The following is a 19,302-nucleotide window of genomic DNA, read 5'->3' on the forward strand; positions in this document are numbered from 1 at the left end:
TTTCTTTTCGAATCAAAGAAGCGCAACAGATGATACTTATTGAAAATCTTATCTAACCATGACTAGTCTCGTAGTCGAAAAAGAACAAAAAAGAGCTCATCGTTGTTACGCTTGGAGCTCAATAAACGCCTCAGGGCATCACTACGGAAGCGCTAGTATTACGAAGTAACTCCGCCCAGACGACATACTGCACTTGGACCATTTTCTGCTGCCAACTTCAGTCAACGAAATTCGGTTTCGGTACGTACAGCGATTCGCCAAACGATATTTTAATATTCCAGTTTTACTGGTGAGCTATTGTTTTGATTTCTGCTTCATCCAGATGGCTAAATGGATTGTCTGCGCAAAATAAGGTATGATAAATATTTTGATTTATAATTATTTTTATCTGTTATGTTTTCAAAATAATAATTTAATTTTTAAATACAAACAAGTCTTTTTTAATATTCTTTCAAGTTAGTTACTGAAGTATTATTCATTTTTTCGAAAAAAGGAATTTTTATATATTTTTAAAAATAAATTCCACCATTCAAATGAAACAATAATAAAGACGAAAAATTATTATAGAAGAGTTTTAACTTAAAATAAATTTTCATTATTTTAACTACTTAATTTTTATTTCTACAGTCATAGTAGTTAAATAAGTAAGATAAATTTATTCAATCATGTTATAGATTCTTTTTGTATATGGAATGATGCATTTTATTAAAATAATAACATGTAAAATTCATATTCAAAATATTTTTAAAAATTCCCATTTATGAAGTTTCACCACAATCACCTCTTTGCTTCATTTTTATATATGAAATGATTTATTCTTCTATAGAAATGGTGAAGTGGAATGAAAACATCCTTCTAATACTTATGTTTAGTTGCATCCATTCAAATGGCAAATCTTTGGTGAAAAATATTCAAATATTTACTTTAATTGTGTTAGTGTACGACATTTTGAAAAAAAAATATTATTAATCTTTTCCCCTTTATTGACATCACCATAAGCATGCTAACATGAATTTGCTCACTTATTATTTAATTAATCTCAATATTTTTTTTCTTTTAAAAATATTGTTTTGTTTATCTTCCAAACATTTGGTTATTTATTTTCTAAACTTTTTCGATTTTTAAAGTGAAAAGCTATCAAAATTTTCGACATCTCGTAGAAACGGTAAAAAAAAAAGCATCGCAAAAAATGTAAAAGTTCTGTATATGATTCTGTTCTGTATTAATTTAGCATTTATTTACAATATTAATTTAAGAAAAAGTTGTAAATGATATACTTACTAAATATTTCAATAGATTTATTTTTGCTAAAAAAACATGATATAAATATAAGACAAATAAAAGTATTTCAAGTTTCCACATAAAAATTTTTACATTACCTTTGCTAGTTTCATCCATTTTATATTAAAACTCAAGACAGCGTTTAATCAAAAATGTCATTACATTGCAAAATATCCACGTTATTTCTCATTTATGTGTCTTATACTGACAATTCTTACCACTTTCAGTATACATGACTTCAATAGAAATATAGGTAGAAAAACATATATTGACAGTGCTTCCAAACTTCAATGTATTAAGGTTTTAAATTTTGATATTAGTTTTAATTGTCCATTTCGGATATATAAATATAGAAAGAATATTGAAGTTTTAAATCATTGCCATTATTTCGTGTTATTTAATTGTAATTTCGTAGTTTAAAGGTAAATTTATTTTTGTTAAAAGATAAAGTACTGAAATATATATTTTCTTATTTTGGCCTCAATAATTATTGCATTGTTTTTACCTTTAAGTCCCTTTCTAAGAAAAATCATCTTTAAGCTGAATAAAGCTACTTAAAATATTTTATCCTTTCGTTAAATATTGGAATTTTTATGTGGTCTATTTTTTTGATAATTTTTAGAAGTGAGGCTTTTCAATATTTAGTCAATTTTGTTTCATTTTAGAACCAATGAGCTGGTCAGTTATGAGTCGAAACGCTTAAGAATAATTTCAGAAAAATAAAATAATAAATATTATTGAATAAAATAACTTCTTGAGCTTAAAATATTTTATGAGACTCAAAAGTAATAAATTTCGTCTTAAAAAGTTTATACTTAATTTTTTTAATTCAGTTTAAAATTTAAATTTTCAATTTAAAAAATATGCAGGTTATTTAGGTTTAACTGAAATTTTAAAGTATAAATTCAAATACTAGAAAGAATGTGTATTTCAATGGATTCATTTAACTAGCACATATGTACAAAGCACATATTGGTGGATTTGTATACCATGTATGAATCAAATTCCACGAATTTTCAAAAAAATAAACGCATCGAATATTCGAATGTTCAATTTTGCATTTCATTTCAATATTCACTTCTGGAGAAATATTACAAAATTTTTTAACACAAAAAATGGAGGTGGTTTTTTTCTTTTAATTAAAGATTACAATTTGTTATTAATTATAAATTTTCAGATGGCTTTACAACATAATGGACAATTGGACAGGACAAATCGTAGATCTTTTTCTTTAACAATAGTTACTTGATCTGTAAAAAATATGAAAATTTTGATCGCCTAACAAAGCAAAAACAAAAATTTAATGCTTTTTTAGAAGCCTCTATGATTTACTGAAAAAGTGCAATTGCCTGGGCATCATTTACCCTTACTATTTTGCTGATTCATATATAAAATAATCTTCCAGGACATTATGTTATTATAGGGAAAAAATAATATTTAAAAACCTTGTTTATTACTGCTATTGAATTTGCTGATATTAATCCTACCATTTTATCGAAAGTTCAAAATAATTTCCAACTATCATTGAAAAAATATGATAAAAAGTGTATCATCTAGAGCTTAAATTCGTATCAGGATCTTTTCAATTGATGACCAGAAGACCGAAAAACAAATTAAAAAAGGATAAGTTAAAAGTTGCATTATCTTTGCATCATAGATATAAAAAAGTGTAGAAAACATTTTAGAAAAACTTCTATTGCTGTATTGCTTGCCAATTTCATTGGAACTAAAGAGCAACAAAGCATTATAGTTTTTATTAAATCTCGAGTCTTTTCCTCATCAAATAATCATTACAAGAAAATGTGATCACCGTATAAAAAAATATGGAATGTATTTTAAGTTTCTTACTGAGATTTTGGTGAAAAGGGAGTTAAGTAACATCTGATGACAAATGTATACTTTTTTTTATTGTTGTTTGTTGCATTTTTACATCATTTTACAAATTTTTACATCAAAACTCTTTCCAAATTTCTAATTTTTTAGTACATTCTACTTAATAGTTCAGATTTAGAATTTTTTAAAAATCCTTGAAAATTACATCATCCCATTTAAACATGGGATGGTCATTTTTCTTCACTAATTTGAATGCTAAAGAATGCCTTAATTTATTTCTTGTCATATGAATATCTTTACTTTCGTTCTCTTAAATCGACAGAAAATCATTTAGCTTCAACAATACGTACTATCGGGTACTTTCCATTCATTTGGAATATATTTTTTTTCTCTGCTGCGCTATTTAATATCGATGGCTTCTTTATACCCACCATTTCTTAATATAAAATATGTTATAACTCAGTAAACTTGAGATTTCAATCCCAATTCATGAAGAAATACGATTCTAAATTTTAATAAAACACTAATTAATGGAGGCAATTGTATTTATTGACTTATATATAATAATTTCAATTGTGCAAGATAGATATAAAATGAGACTGAATAAATAATATCAAAACAATAAAATTTAAAAGAATTAAAATATTTCAACAATTAAGAACTTCCAGGTTTAAAAAAATGATACTTTGGATTTGCATTCTGTTAGAACTCAGAATGCAAATCCAATCTTTATAGCTTTTACATTTTTTTTTTGCCCGGATAAATGGCATCGATTTATTCATATGAAATATACGCCAAATGCGTCTTTCCAATTTAATTTTGTATTATTTTGAAAGTCAATCAAGAAGATAAGAGTGAGGCAGCACACTGTTAAATGTTAAAGTCATGAATAGTACGCTTAACATATAGCTATGCGATAAGTCATAATCAACCAACTTCATTGTGTGAATAGTCCAATCAATTCTTAAAAGACTGTATAAATAACTATTCATTCAGGATTGAATTACAAAGATTTATTAGAAGACTCTTAATTTTAATATAATAACAGATACCATAATTTTAATTATTGTTTTGCGTTTCTAAAAGGAAAGAATTACGATTATGAGCATTTAATATTAAACATAATCATGATTTTTTTTATCATTTTTTCGTGATATCTCTTATCCAAATAAAAATAAAAACGCCTTATGCAGAACACATCTTTGAAATTCATTTTTAAAATTTTCAAAAAAAAATTCTTACACGCACTTCAATATTTTTCAAAAAAATTTTCTTATATTACTCATACATTAACCGATAAAATGCCTATATGAGAAAAAGCTATAGCAGAAATTATTTATAATGCAAATGTCGATCAAATAAAACTTTTGACTGCCGTAATGATTTAAAATTCATTTCATTTGCTTAATTTGTCACTGAACTTGCAAAACTGCATTCATAAATTACTATGGTTCAGATTTTAAAACAATGGAAGTTGAAATTAAACTGTCAGCAAGATTATCAGTTTGACATTTGAGTCTATATCCCATAACAGCCAAACTATATGTGATCACACATCTTCAAAACGATTCCATAGCATTAAATAAGTTTTCCACAGAGAATGCGTGTATTTTATCACTTTTATATGTTACAACAATGTATGAAACAGTGACATTCTAAAGAATGTCTAGGCTTTTCAAATAAAATACGAAGTATGAAAATTTTTCGAATATGTTTATATACTCTTTCTGAACATCCTATGTAATACCTAGGTATTCTATAGTCAAATTTCGGTATAAAATGAAAATTATAAGGCAAATTATGAATTTTAAATAAAATTAGATAATATATAAAATTTATTTATCTACCCAAAATATGAAAAGAAGATAATGAAAAGGGTTTCATTTGAAAGATGGTATTTACAGAATTAAAAACATTATTTTGGAAAAAATAATAAAACAGCGAATTAAATGTCTTTTATTCAAAATACATAAAAGAAAATGAAAGTTCCTTATTAAAGAAAACTAAATATGGAGTTTCACACTGTATCAAGAAAGAAAATAATTTTATTTTGAATAATTATTCAATAATAATATAATAACATCCAATAATAATGCATAATCAATTCAATCTGTCGCCGACGAAACAAATTTTTCATTATAATTCATATTTCATCTTTTGACATTATACAGAATGATTAGGAAATGTGTGAAATATTAATCATTTCACACTTTGCCAAAAAAAAATGCTTAGACATTTTATAAAATGTCGGACTTTAAACTTTGACTTTAATATATATCTAATAAAACGCAATACCATTCAGAAATTGTTTTCTTATATAGTGAATATTTCTTTCACTCAGTAATAAAATACATAAACGATTGACTAAGTGAATCAACGTTTGCCTCAGGAAGGACTGACCCTTCCACAACAATATTCTCACACCCACCAACAATTGTTCTAATTAGGTACTCTCTTTAAGAGGCAGACGGTCGACGATATTTAAGCTACTGCAACTAGATAAGAGCAAGTAAATTCACTGGCTGTTGGCCATTACATCCTATTAATGCAAACCAAAACCTATTTGCGATCTTATGCGTGAACTTAATATCTGATTAGTGAGGGGATTTATTTCAAGCTTGCAAGTCGGAACCGGCGAAGTATCAGACCGGAAAGAAGCATCGCAGATAAATCGGATTGCGCGTCTCAATGTGCATCCTTAGATAAACAAAAGCCTGCAAGATTGTTTTTTTTTTTTTAATAAAACATATGTAATATTCGCATTATATGTTTTACATTGTCGCGTTAAATCTGCTAAACATCTATGTATCACAAATATATTTATCGGAGCAATATCGAAAAGAACGAAAATGCAGCATTTAAAATCGTACAAACCATTTGCTAGTTTTTGCTTATATATTTTCAAATGTTGACCAATTAGAAATTTCATCAAAAAATATTATAATGCTAAAACAAAAACGAAAAATTTTTTCTGTGGATTGTCAAATTATACAAACTATAGAATTATTATGTAATATAAAATCTATCGAATATAATAATGATTTACCATTTTATATGTATTTGCTTCTATATCTTTCATAAAACAAGTTTAAACTCTAGATATCTTCAGATAAGAATATAGTAGAATTCACATTATCCGAAAAAATTAAGCCTGGTTCCATCCGGATAATTGTGTAGTATCCTTCATAATACAAAATTGATGTTCAGATTCATGTAGTATAACTACATAGCACAGAATCTAAATACATTCAGATGAAAATGCTGCAGATATTTGAATCGAATGAGATCTCACCCAATCCAGATATTTGATAATAGACAAAAAAGAAAGGAAATTTGCTCATTAATTGTATTAATTTAATGATTTCAAAAGCAATATTGTTAACTGTTTGTATATTTAAGTACTGTATTAAAGCACTACTGCTTGAATATATTAGATTAAGTCAGTTGTTTCGCTTTGTTCGTTTTTATTAAGGTGACCAGTTAGTTCGCCAGAAATACCAGTTAGATTTGATTTCAGATGAATCATTTACATATAATGTCATGTTCACATTTCCACCGAATTGTCTGACATTAAAATCCTATTATCTTTCTGTCTTATTTAAATTCTGTTCATAGAGTACACAAACCTTTCTAATGGGGGCCAGTTTCATTACACTATAGCGCTATCAAAAATGTAAATGTTCGGTTCATCAGTTATTTTAAATTTCTTATTATTATAACCTCTCTCTTTTTTTTATTTGTCTTGCAAATTACATATAAATTAAACAGAATTCTTCTTTTCTAGTTTTCAACAATAGAAAAAAATCATGCGGCTAAATGTTTGATGTAACAATGAAAACCGTTTTAATTCCAATTATACAATGTAATCTATTATCTGAAGTTATGCAAAAAAATATATATTTATTTTAAATTGCCAAAATTCAGGAAAAAAATTTTGCACTACTATTAAATTGATATCATTTTGATTTTGAAATAATACAAAATTCATTACTGCACAAAGATGTTTTCGGAAGTTATCACCGAAAGACGTCAATTAATCAATTTGATTTTTAATCAATTAATAATCTAATTACTAGCATTTCGAAGAACTCGCTCGCACATATTGCCAACCTCTAAGATATATATGTGCCATACTCGGCGGCTGTAAGTAAAACGGTCTAACCTATAGAGCGCCAACATACACACCTATTCAACTTTATTATTAGAAAAGATGATTTTTACTTGGGCCTGATCAAAGACACTCAAAGCGAACCAGTTAAATGGAGGTGGGATAAATGCAGTTCGATTATAATTTTTTATTCATTTTTGGGACTTGTATTAGTTTTTTTATATGATCAGATACATTTGCAATCAATTCAGACTAACATGTATTTCCAAAATTATCTTTATACTGTATATGAAAATTTCTGAATTAGAGAATATTCAATTTTTAGCCTTAAACAAAAAGGAAAAGGTGTCATTGGCAATCAGATAGCAATATTCTACAAATATTCAATGGAAATGGAATCAATGGAGCTGGAGACATTCAAAGGTCAAATATGACAGTGTATATGGCAGTGTAATCGAGTGTTGTTTCATAACATCACATCTTTTTTCTTCTTCTGTAAGATGCATAGAAGAATCCAAATTTAAAATGAATAAGCGCATTCAGAGCAATTCTAATTATTGCAATACTAAATTTCATTCAACTTCTGGGTTTTGATAAGTTGCATAATGCACAATTATAAAATTTCCTATTCCGAATAGTTCATATACACAAATTACATCTATAATGTGTAATTTTGGAACAATAATTTTTTAAATGTCTGGTATTTCAAAAAAGAATATTTTTGAACTTTGGCAAAAGAGCTTTGATTTAATTCATTTTTTCACAGCTTTTATTCAAAAATTAGAACCACAACCTTAATTTAATTGCTTATTTTTTGTAATGGAATGAAAAGGAATTTTAACAAAAAATAGGAGTGAATATTAGCTTTATATTATCATAAATTTATTATAGTAGTTTTTCTTTATTTTATTTACTATGATTTAACGCTTAGTTACAACTGATTAATTAATAATAAATTACTTAATTAATCAGTTGCAAAACTTACTGTCTAAATCAAATCATTATTCAATCTTAAGATGAATTGATTCATAAACAAATTTTTTCATACTACTTTGTAGTAATAAGACGGAAAGTATACTCCAGAATTTAAATTTCTATTATGCATCCAAAAAAATCTATTTATTGAATTACTATTTTTATTACTTATTATATTACATGCTAAAGTATTAAAAAGGGAATAGGTGTTTAAAATGGTGAAGAAAAATCGCCATTTCATTCTCCGGAAAATGGAAAAATTTCAAAATATTAAATATTTTTATACACAAATTTATAAAACTATATATTCATATAGAGTGTATCATAAGCAACAGTTCCTTTCCTTAAAAATATTCCTAAAGAATATAATAATTTTAATACATTTTAATGGATTTGTCAGTGTAATAAAATACATAACAAGAAACTCTTTATTTATGAGGGAAATATTAGATTGTTTTTAATATCTTTGTTTTAAGTCGGTAATATGCAAAAATTGTGAAAATCAGCGAAAAAGTTTCCAATTCAATATTAAATTGAACAATCACTAAAGGGTTGTTAAATTATCTTCATATTAACTTGTTAAATTATCTTCATTTTCTTTTTCATTACCATAAATTACATTACTTATTTTTTGAAGATTTATTACTTATTTAAAAAATACTTATTAATAAAATATTACTGATTTTTAAAATCAGTTTCGTCTCCAATTATATACTTTATAATACTTACTATATGGGTTTAATATTTCTAATAGAATATTAATTACTTAACAAAGTAAAAGAGGATTTTAAATAAACATCTTTCCGCCGTTATCGTTTGCAAATAGTCGTCAATCAGTTACAACAAACGATTTAAATCATTCCGATTACAATAAAGTACTTTTTATGAAAAGTTTCCTTTAAATAATTGGCGCCAATCAAGTCATTAGAATTCCCCAAACATCAAGTAGCTCATCATTTCCTATTGAGTTGTATTCTTATTATGAACAGTTATCATTTTATGAAAAATTTAGCGTCTAAAAATAAAAACAATCAATCAAGATAACTCTCGGTAATTAACTTTCTTTGACCTTACATGATATTTCCTCTTACTTCATCTACAGCTTTCGATCCTTGCTTATCAGAAGAACAGGGATCATTGAAGCATTTAATAAATGAACTATACCATTCATAAAAAAGAAATCATCAACGAACGCTTCTTTTTCATTATTCCCATTTGCCGTTCCACTTTTTTGCTGATTATTTTGGGAATCGGAATGTATAACCTTTCAGAACTAATGTATTACCTAACAAGGCGCAGTGCAAAATGTAGGTCTCAGTTTTCGCTAGAAGGCAGCAGAGTATCCGGGCTTTTGCTAGCATCAATATTTGTTCAAACATATCCATATTTTACTTTCTAACCGAATTGTTACTTGAACAAGAACTAAATGCCGTCCGTTACGCTCTACGTTTCACATTAAGCTAATTATCTAAATATGACTTTTTGATTAGACGGCTATTGTTCTTCGTGCTTTGTTGACATAAACCGTTTGGCCATATTTGTATTTAATAGCGAGGTGCATGCCTTTGAAATAATAATTTAATTTGAAGTAAAGGCTCATTATTTGTTTTGGATTTCCAGATGATGAATTATTTTTACAGTGAATTTAAAACAATATAAAATAATGTATTATCTATCCGACATATTCTTAAAACAAATGAAGTACAAATTTCACAGACATCTCAGATAGACAAAAATTTCAAACATTATTTAATATAAATTGTTTAAGCAGGGTATATTACTTTATGTAATAGACGAATAACTTTCTATCGGAAATTCGAAACACATAAAATTTTTACTGTATTATCAGGCAATGTTTTTTTTTTTTTTTCCTTTTTTTGGGGGGGGTAGAAATTTTAAAACAAATTAATTTAATATGTGAAATTTTGACGAAATATTTCCAAATTAAATATTTGTTGAAGGTTTCTCATCAGAAATCAGATAATAAATACTTGTCTTACATTAATTTAATTAATTTGTTTGCGATAAGAATAATTTAGGAAAAAAATATAATAAAATCCTTTACTACCCTTATTTATCTGCCTTTAATCACAGAATTGTTTATGTAAATTCAAAATTGAATCTTTTTATTGATACTAACTTTATTTCCATACAGTTTTTCTCCAATAAACTTTTTAATATTTCTTTATTCCTTTAAAAGAATTTTAAATATTGATGTTCGTTATTTTCACTATTAAATTTATACACTCGTACATTGCAATGATTTTGCATACATTTTTTTTTGTATCCACGTCATTGCAATTATTAGTTAAAAACAGATTTTAAAAATAAAATAACGTTTAACGAATCCTCTTCCAAAATATTATCATGTTATTATGCTTCTAACTAGATCTTCGAATCTCCTTTACATTCTTTTTCTTTTTGCCAGGCAATAAACATGCAACTCAACACGCCATTTTCCTTGCCATCCTTCCTCAAGGGATGAACATCGTCATTGCTGGAACCTTCATCTAACGGCCAAGATGACTATGATCTCAACTGCACCATCCCACCTGGACCGAATCCTGCTAATGGTTGGAAGTCCAGGGCGGTACCACGTCTTGGTGGCCTTCCTCCTTTGCTGCATGCAATTTCCAGTCTCATTCAGCGACCATCTGCTCGCTTTCTACACCGTCACCCCCAAACACCGATGCAGAGCGGATGCCAACTTGACCCTTGGTGACTATGACTTAAGGCCCATAGTCACTGAAAATGGCAAACGTTTTTATTCGGCATGTAGCTTGTTTGCCGATCCACTGGATCATTCGAAAGGAACTAAGCCTTGTGACAATGGGTGGGAATTCATGATAAACAAAGGGGAGTCCAGCGTTGTCACAGAGGTAAGAAAATCATTACATTTCCAGTTCAAAAATACTTTACATCAAATTACATACACATATTTAACATAGAAAAATAAAATATCACATAGTTTTAAGTTGGCTAACGAACTATCACAGAGAGGTGATGTCTTACATATTCACTTATTAACTGAAAGGCATGATGGGAACTATATAAATACTCCGTCTCAAAGTGCCATCTAGGGGCAGGTGTGGAGAATAGATACTAGATATATATACAGTGGTTACAATTTTAAAGAATTTTTTTTTGTAAACTGTTGATTTCTTGTCAAGCGTGTTCTAAGTTTCTACAAAAAGTGGAATTTTTTTGTTTGTTTGTTTGAATACTTCGTACAGCCATTAAATCCTTGAGTGTATTAAAAGTTCAATGTCTACAAAAAAAGTTATGGATTCCTATTCATGGTACAAGGTAGGGTGTATTTAGATAAAGAAACTGAAAAATACTAATTAATTTTATTTTATAATCTTTAGTTTTAACTTCAAATCAACCAAAATGAATTCGAATTGCAAAAGAATTAGAAATAAAAACGCTCGATTTAGTCAATTTTCACTCATTTATTAAACAATTTTCTTGGTTCTGTTCAGTATAAAAAGACATAAGATTTCAATTATGTTAATCGATGTATGCTGAAATTAAAGAGTACTCTTTCCACCAAATATAAAACAGTGATTTATATTTAGTAGAAACGGTCTTCTTTCTTCTTCGATTATTTTTATTTCCCTAATGAGAAATATTTAATGCCCTATCTTTATATTATATACAACTAAAAATAATTTAGTGACCTTCAAAATCGACTTACAGCTCATTTTATTGTTCTTTTGCTACAGGAAAACTAATTGTAAATAAAAAAAAAAAAAATTCTATACCATAATACTATAATTTGGAAATAGAATCTTCTTGTTTGAGAAATAATTTAAGGAAAATCAAGTATGATGTGTTAGCTAAAAAATATAATTTATAAATGTAGGTTATTTAAATTGTCATAAAGAGAAATCATGTATATGTTTTGCACAAAAAGGTCAATTTGAATATCAAAATGAGTACACTTCTCGTTTACAGTAAAAATAGGCTAATATTTCTTCAATTGTGAAAGTTAAAATTCTTAGAAAACGATTTTAAGAGACAGATAAAACTATATTGCGGAGAACGAATAGATGTATTTTCATCATTCAAATGAAGGACTATCAGCAAATCTAAAAACCGAAATACACCTTCCAATATTATTGATGCTCTCTCGTTACAATCTAATACATTTTAGAGTCAATGCGTTTTAAAAATTGCTATGAAATTATTCCTTCTTAATTGTGCAATTAAACGTGATAAAAGTGATGATAAGAAACTAATATTTTATGACTTTGACAAATATTTATTTTATAATACTTTAATATTTTATTAAAATTTGTTGCATAATATTATAATATTTTTAGAGTATAAAAACTGTTATGTTTACTCAGAGTAACTAAAACCTTAAACATGCAAAGAGATTTGCTCAAGATCAAGGTTTAAAACCCAGCCATTTTAAATTTCAACGTGTTTTGGAAACGTCATGTGTTTTCCAAGTAATTAGTTTACTATTGATGTACTCTTTTCCTCTGGTTTATAACTTATTTATAGTTCATATAGTGTTTGTTTTTGTTGATATTATTCTATTTTTGTATTTTCCACTCATCTGAAAGCAAGCATGTTTTATTCATATTATTTTTTTCTATATTTTTAAAATAATCAGCAAAACAAAAAAATTAGTCCTATTCACTATTCCGAGTTCACCAATTTTTACGTTTTCGTGTGCGAAATAATCGAAAAGGAATTAATGTAAACGTCAAAAAATTAAAACTCGAGATTTTGAGAAATCCTCAGTTTCAATCCATCCTTTTCAGATCTTCATCAATTAGAAAAAAACACTTTTGGCATTTTTTCCACTTTCAGCTAAACGAATAAAAGTTGGTAAATGATCGTCACAAAAAATTTTAGGTTTCAGTCAACTTTTAAACGAAATCCATTCGTAGGAAATCTGTCAGTCTTGCTGTCCGAACGTAAGTTAATAACTATAAAAGCAAGGAACTTTGATATACAGATTTAAAATCTGAAGTATAGATCCGTACCAAATCTGACAAGGAGTTGATTGTCTGTCAGTCTGTATTTTCACAATTATGAAAAGCAATGGCTTAAATATTTGAAATTAGATATGTGATTTTGTTATTGCAAGAATACTTCTCTGTCAAATTTTGCTTTCAGTTATCGGAGAAAAAGCGTCCAAAATACACGTTCGATGTTCGGATGTTTGTATATCAACTGCATCTCAGTGATTAATCCCCAAAGATCATACGCCAATAAGCTCTTTCGTAATTCTTGTTCACTGACGCCATACAAGTGCATTTCTAAGGGAAAATAGGCATTTTCGGAAAGACCACTTCGACTGGTTATTTTATATAGAAACTCATTTTTCCTAGGCTATCAATGATCTCATGTCATCTATCAGCACTATCAAAGTTTCTGATATTTAAAAAAAATCTCAGAAAACAATACTTCACTGCATAATTTGTATGGAAATAAAACCCTTGACAGAACCCGCAGTTTTTCAACAACTGGGGCGATATCATCAATTAATTTAGCTACTTTGCAAACATAGTTAATGAATTAGAATGCCCCGGTTTATTATACAAGCTAAATTTAAGAAACCTAACAGGAATCCTATCTTTCTGCATTTGCTTTCTTCATAAATTTAGTAAATAATTTGATTATCCAAGGCTGTAGTTTTATCTGCATAGGTCACGAATGTCGTCTTAACTGCTGCTTATTTAATACAATTGATTCATACTTTTACCTTAGAAGTCAATAGCCCAACTCAATTGAATCAGATAACTTTTGCATTACTGTATTCAGTTACTCAATTTATCAATGCCAAAGGCACCTCTTCTCTTTTGTTCCGAACTGCATGCTTTGTAAAAGATAAGACATCACAGCTCAGTGTAAAATGACGTGCAATTAGATTATTGAGGGTTTCCTTTATTACTTTGCAGAAATGAAAGAATTTATTCCATTTAGTTTTGGCGTCCACTCTACATTTTGCAACGGGAGAAAGAATGTGATTTCAATTCATAGCCTGAATACAATTAGATGTGCGATCACATTCATAGTTTCATTTGTCATGATATTGAGATGCCACTCAAGTTGACTTAATAGAGTATATTTTTACTTTCTCATATGCGGGATATACATAGTGAAAAATAATGTAATTGTGAAAAATTTTGAACTCGAAATGTTGATTTAACTTCACGTTTCAGAACTTCCGAGTCCGAAATAGCAGTTTTTGAAATTATGTTTGTCTCTCCATCTGTCGCTGTATTTGTCCATCTGTGAACACGGCAACTCAAAAAGGCTTTAAGCAGACATGATGCGTGTCTTTAAACCAAATGTGTAGATTTCAGTCAAAAGTTGAACAGAATCTAATGTCAGGAAATGAGTCTGTCTGTCTTTGAGAAAATGAACATCGTAACTACAAAATGCAAAGAGTTCATGATTTTGGCCTCTAAAATATAGATCCGTATCAAATTTTGAATAAATTCTTTCAAAAAAATTGACCTCTATCAATCTGTATTTTTATATGTATAAAAGCGATAACTGAATTAGATAAATGAAATTTAGCTTATGATCTCGTTAAGAAGATTGCAGTTCTATGTCAAATCAATCTATAATAAAAAAAAAAGCAACCGAAATCCATACTCTTTTTTCTTCACTCTACTACGAAGCACAAAATGCTCATGCTTGGAATTCCGAAAATAAAATTCTGAGCACGTCTGGCCTTCATGGCCTTGCTCAGAATCCACAATTTTTATTTGGGAAGAGACGAATAACATCTTTATTTGGGAATATTCTAGAATGTTCAGTTCCTGTGAAGCTATCCTCAATGTTTTATCTACTTTAATATCTTAAGTGTGAACTCATTCTTATATGCATTACTTTATATATTTTGCAGTGGGAATTGGTTTGTGAACGCGAATCCCTCGTTGCCCTTCTGCCTTACCTCAAAGCTGTGTCTGCCATGGTAGGGGCGCTAGTCACAGGCATCCTAGCAGATAAGTATGGCCGAAAATACGTGCTCATCCTATCTCTGCTATTCCACACCAGCTTCGGTGTCTTCTTGCACTTCCTGCCACTCTATGGAATATTTGCCACAGTGTTCACCTTCCAGGGATTCCTGATAGCTGTAAGAGACAACTTGTTTGAATATATTTTTTCTTTAAGTTTTTACTGACTCCTTTATAAGTTGCCATGTTGTTGATTCATTTTTTTTTCTTCTCTTTTTTGTGTATGTTGAGTGTAATTTGTAATCTCAAAATATCTTTCATTTAATTTATATCTAATTATATTTCTTATTTGTTTAAGGTAACCGACTACGTTCGAAGGAATATTTTTGAACAATTGGATTTTTTAAAAACTATTTATGGATTTTTTAAAAACTATTTATGGATTTTTTAAAAACTATTTATGGTTCTTAGATGTATTGTCAATTATAAACACTATAAATACAAAAAAAGTTATTTGGAAATATAATATATTTTGAGAAATAGGAAAATTTGTAGTAAATGTTAATGAAATTTAACCAAAACGGTTAACACACTACACAAAATTGTAATACAGCAATCTTATTTTTCTTTGTACACAAGTTATAGAATATAATGATGAATGAAATGAACCAAAATCTAAGAAACATTTTGAGATGCAAAGAAATTATGGATAAAAATGTACGTATATATACATTTTTTCCATAAATTTACAACTTAATTTTTCTAAAAACACCTATAAATGAAAAAGTATTTCACCAACAATAAAACTTTTGGTTCATTTCATTGCCCACAGTATTTAAAATACACGCTGAAATTTTTATGTAAATACTTCTGTTAGTTTTTGAGATATCATGTTAACGGTTTATAATTTTTATGAAAATTTGAGAAAATTGAAGTTAAAAAAAAAGTTTTAGCTAAAAAAAATTGTTAAAAATTATCCTGGATGATAGATCAGACCTTCCTTTTCCTAGAAAATACTATTTTGGAAAGAGGAAAGCCTGAACCACAAGAAATAATAATAAAGAAAGAATTCGCCAATGTGGTCGATAACCAGTGTTTTCAACGTAGTCGGATACCTTAAATCTAAGAAGTGTATATATGGTACTGTGAAAATCCAACGTCTCACAGATGAGGATATTCTATGATGAATATCAATAATCATCGACGATCTCATTTATTGTCTTTTAATGCGTCTGAAATATTTGAAAATATCATTATTTCTAATTATCCGAGTAAATCCCGATATTCAGTGTGCACCACTAGTGAATACAAACAATTTTTGTTACTTACAGACAAAAATGGAGCTTTTTATATCAAACTCTATTATTAATTTGTATTATGGCGCATATTAAAACATTAGAAAGCTTAGTAATAGCATGCGTATATAAACTGTTTAACTTAAAACGAACATTGCATTCAAAGTAAGAAAAAAACAATACCAATTATAATTTTACATGAAAAATATTTGATTAACCATATGCGCTCTTTATTTTTGTAATTTATAATGTTACTATAAAGCTTTCTCTACATCTTCTTAGATTCTTGTTTCACCTCTCACCCAAGTATTTTTGTGCTTGTCGACATAAACTGGCAGCGGTTCGAATATATAAGAGCAAAATCAAATATTCGGTCTTTTATCCATCTATTTGGTACGCGTTGTCCTTCACAAGAGAACACGGACAATCTTTAATTTCGGTCTTTCGCAATAACATGTACATTTGCTTAAGGAAAAATAAAAAAATTCATTGAGAATATTCTTACACGATTTGAGCGCTAAGGAATTTAAGGCATAAACATTCTAAAATGTTAGATTCAGTTTGATGTCCGCTTTCATTGTTTCATAAAATATTTAATCGCATAATTTAATTGTTGAAAGTTAAAGAAGAAGAATTATGTTTAATATCTGTGTAGTTTGCAAAACATTAAAAAGTGAAGTTACAATATCACGAAATGTTGAAGACCGAGGAACCGAACGTTTCAGGTTTTGATGGCAACATGATATTATGAAACTAATCTCCATTAGAAAGGTTCATGCAAGCAATAAACAAAACTTAGTAAGACAGTTAAAATAACTCGGATTTAATGTGAACAGTTTTGTGCAATCGTGAACATGAAGTTGTAAAAAAAAATATTTATCAGAAATCAAATATAACAATTATTCCTGGCAAACCAGCTAGTCGTCAAGTCAAACATAATCTAATTAAGATGAAGAAAAGGCAGATTTATTTCGAAAAATTAAACGTATGATTATAAACAGATTAAAAGTGGCATATTCTATTATCGAAGTAAGAAAACCATGGATGGACTTAAATATTAAGTAAGCTACTTTTACCAATAATATTTATATTTTCACTCTTTCTTTTGCTATCCTAAAAATTATTGTACATTTTTGAAATAAAAATTATTATATACTATAAGATTTAATGTTCAGCCTTGTTAATATTCTACTTATAAGATAATTTGAGTTTGTAATGCCACTTTCTTTTAACAATAATAGTGTGCGGACTTTAAGAACCATTGGTTTTATATATTCCGTTTATTTCTGATACATTAACTTATGGTTTTGAGTATTGAAGAAAGTTTAAATATCAATATGTACCAATCATTTTGAACCAAAACCTTTCTCTCTATTCTATTCTATATTTCTCTCTATATATATCATAAGTCTTCCCCATTCTCAAATTGTACATATGCAGAATTAAAATACCATAAAAGCATAACTGAAACATGGATTATTATTTAACTTAGCATGGAAGCAACCTTGAGTATTTTTCGTGATCAAAATGGCGTGGATTATGATTTTGAATAAGCGGTTTTCCAACAAAGGTTGTTACCGTGAATCCAAGTTTGATTGGAGCGCAACGGTGAAGGTCAAGCTTTTGAAAAGAAGCGAAAAACGGTTAGCCTTTGATAATCCAACAGTTGTTAGTATTAACTGGGGAAAAGACACGAGAAGAAAAATGTGCTTAAATTTTGGTTTCCGATGGATCAAAGCTCATCGCTTTAAAAAATATATTCATCAGAACATGCTTTTATGTGATAAAATAATCAGAAGAAAAACAGCTTTAATAATCCAAAAAATGATAAAAATATGACTTTTTCAGATTTAAATTTGAATTAAAATACATAATATCTGGTATAGTCAGCTATCAAAGGTTGCTAAATTAAAGGAGGGGGCGTATGAAATTTGATTTAAAAAATGCTATCAACATAGTTGTCTTATAAATTTATAAGGAATATAATCTTTTTAATTATAGAATATTAAGACTTCAATATGTATACATACTGAGTATTTAAAATCGTTAATTAAAGTATCAATAATTACTTTTTATAATATATTGCAAAATATCATTTATTCATCAACTGGTTATGTCTCTAGACATAACCTATAAAATAATAAATTTTAATATCATTTCTGCTTGAAATGTATATCTTCTTCAAAATATTGCTTTAAAATTACAAGCTTATATATTTAATTGAGGAAATCATTAATGAAATATTATGGAAAAATTTTCAAGAATTTTATTATTTTACATACATTTTTCACGATATTTATCAAAAATAAATAAATGAAAACACATATCTCCTCACAAAGCTGTTGATTTAAAAATACCAATCGCTTTTAAATATTAAAACCCGTTTTTTTTTAATTGTCTTATATATGTTCGATCCATTGTGTACATGAGTCATTCTAATGGAGACCAGACCCATGACATCATAGCCCTTCAAAAAAGTAAATATTTGACATAATATTAGATCTTAGACAATAACCTTTTCCTTCAGCATTGTATATGGGGAAAAAACCATGCGATTAAATATTTGATGAAAAAAATAAAAACATTTGAATTTCAGTACAACAATGAAATCGATTGTTGGGAATTAGGCAAAAAATTATTCTTAAAATGAATGGCAAGGAGACCTTTTTCACAACCATTAAATAGGTATTATTGAAAATAATTTTTTTGAATTTTAAAACGGTATTTACATTTTTTGTAATAATGTTTTCGGAAGTTATCATGGAAAAGAGCTAAAATTCAGTTTAATTTTCAATTAATTGAAACTCTAATTAAAAACCTGAAAAAAGACGCAGCAAGGTACACATTCCCACACTCTAAAATACATCTACGTCAAATTTCGTAG

At 27.9% G+C, this 19,302-nt stretch overlaps 1 protein-coding gene across 2 annotated transcripts in view; it reads left to right on the top strand.

Moving 5' to 3' along the window:
- Window positions 1-216: 216 nt before the first annotated feature.
- The window catches only part of LOC129966067 (organic anion transporter 3-like), a 34,354-nt gene continuing 15,268 nt past the window's right edge, over window positions 217-19,302 (top strand). The window contains exons 1-3 of one of the 2 annotated variants that reach the window (XM_056080430.1): window positions 217-353; window positions 10,626-11,076; window positions 15,072-15,302. In XM_056080430.1, coding sequence (XP_055936405.1) covers window positions 10,720-11,076; window positions 15,072-15,302 — 588 coding nt within the window. In that variant the 5' untranslated portion in view covers window positions 217-353; window positions 10,626-10,719. Of the gene's footprint in view, window positions 354-9,733; window positions 9,786-10,625; window positions 11,077-15,071; window positions 15,303-19,302 lie in introns of those variants that run through there. The other variant, XM_056080431.1, reaches the window with a different exon arrangement.

The sequence above is a fragment of the Argiope bruennichi genome, chromosome 4 (assembly GCF_947563725.1).
Source record: "Argiope bruennichi chromosome 4, qqArgBrue1.1, whole genome shotgun sequence".
NCBI lineage: Eukaryota > Metazoa > Arthropoda > Arachnida > Araneae > Araneidae > Argiope > Argiope bruennichi.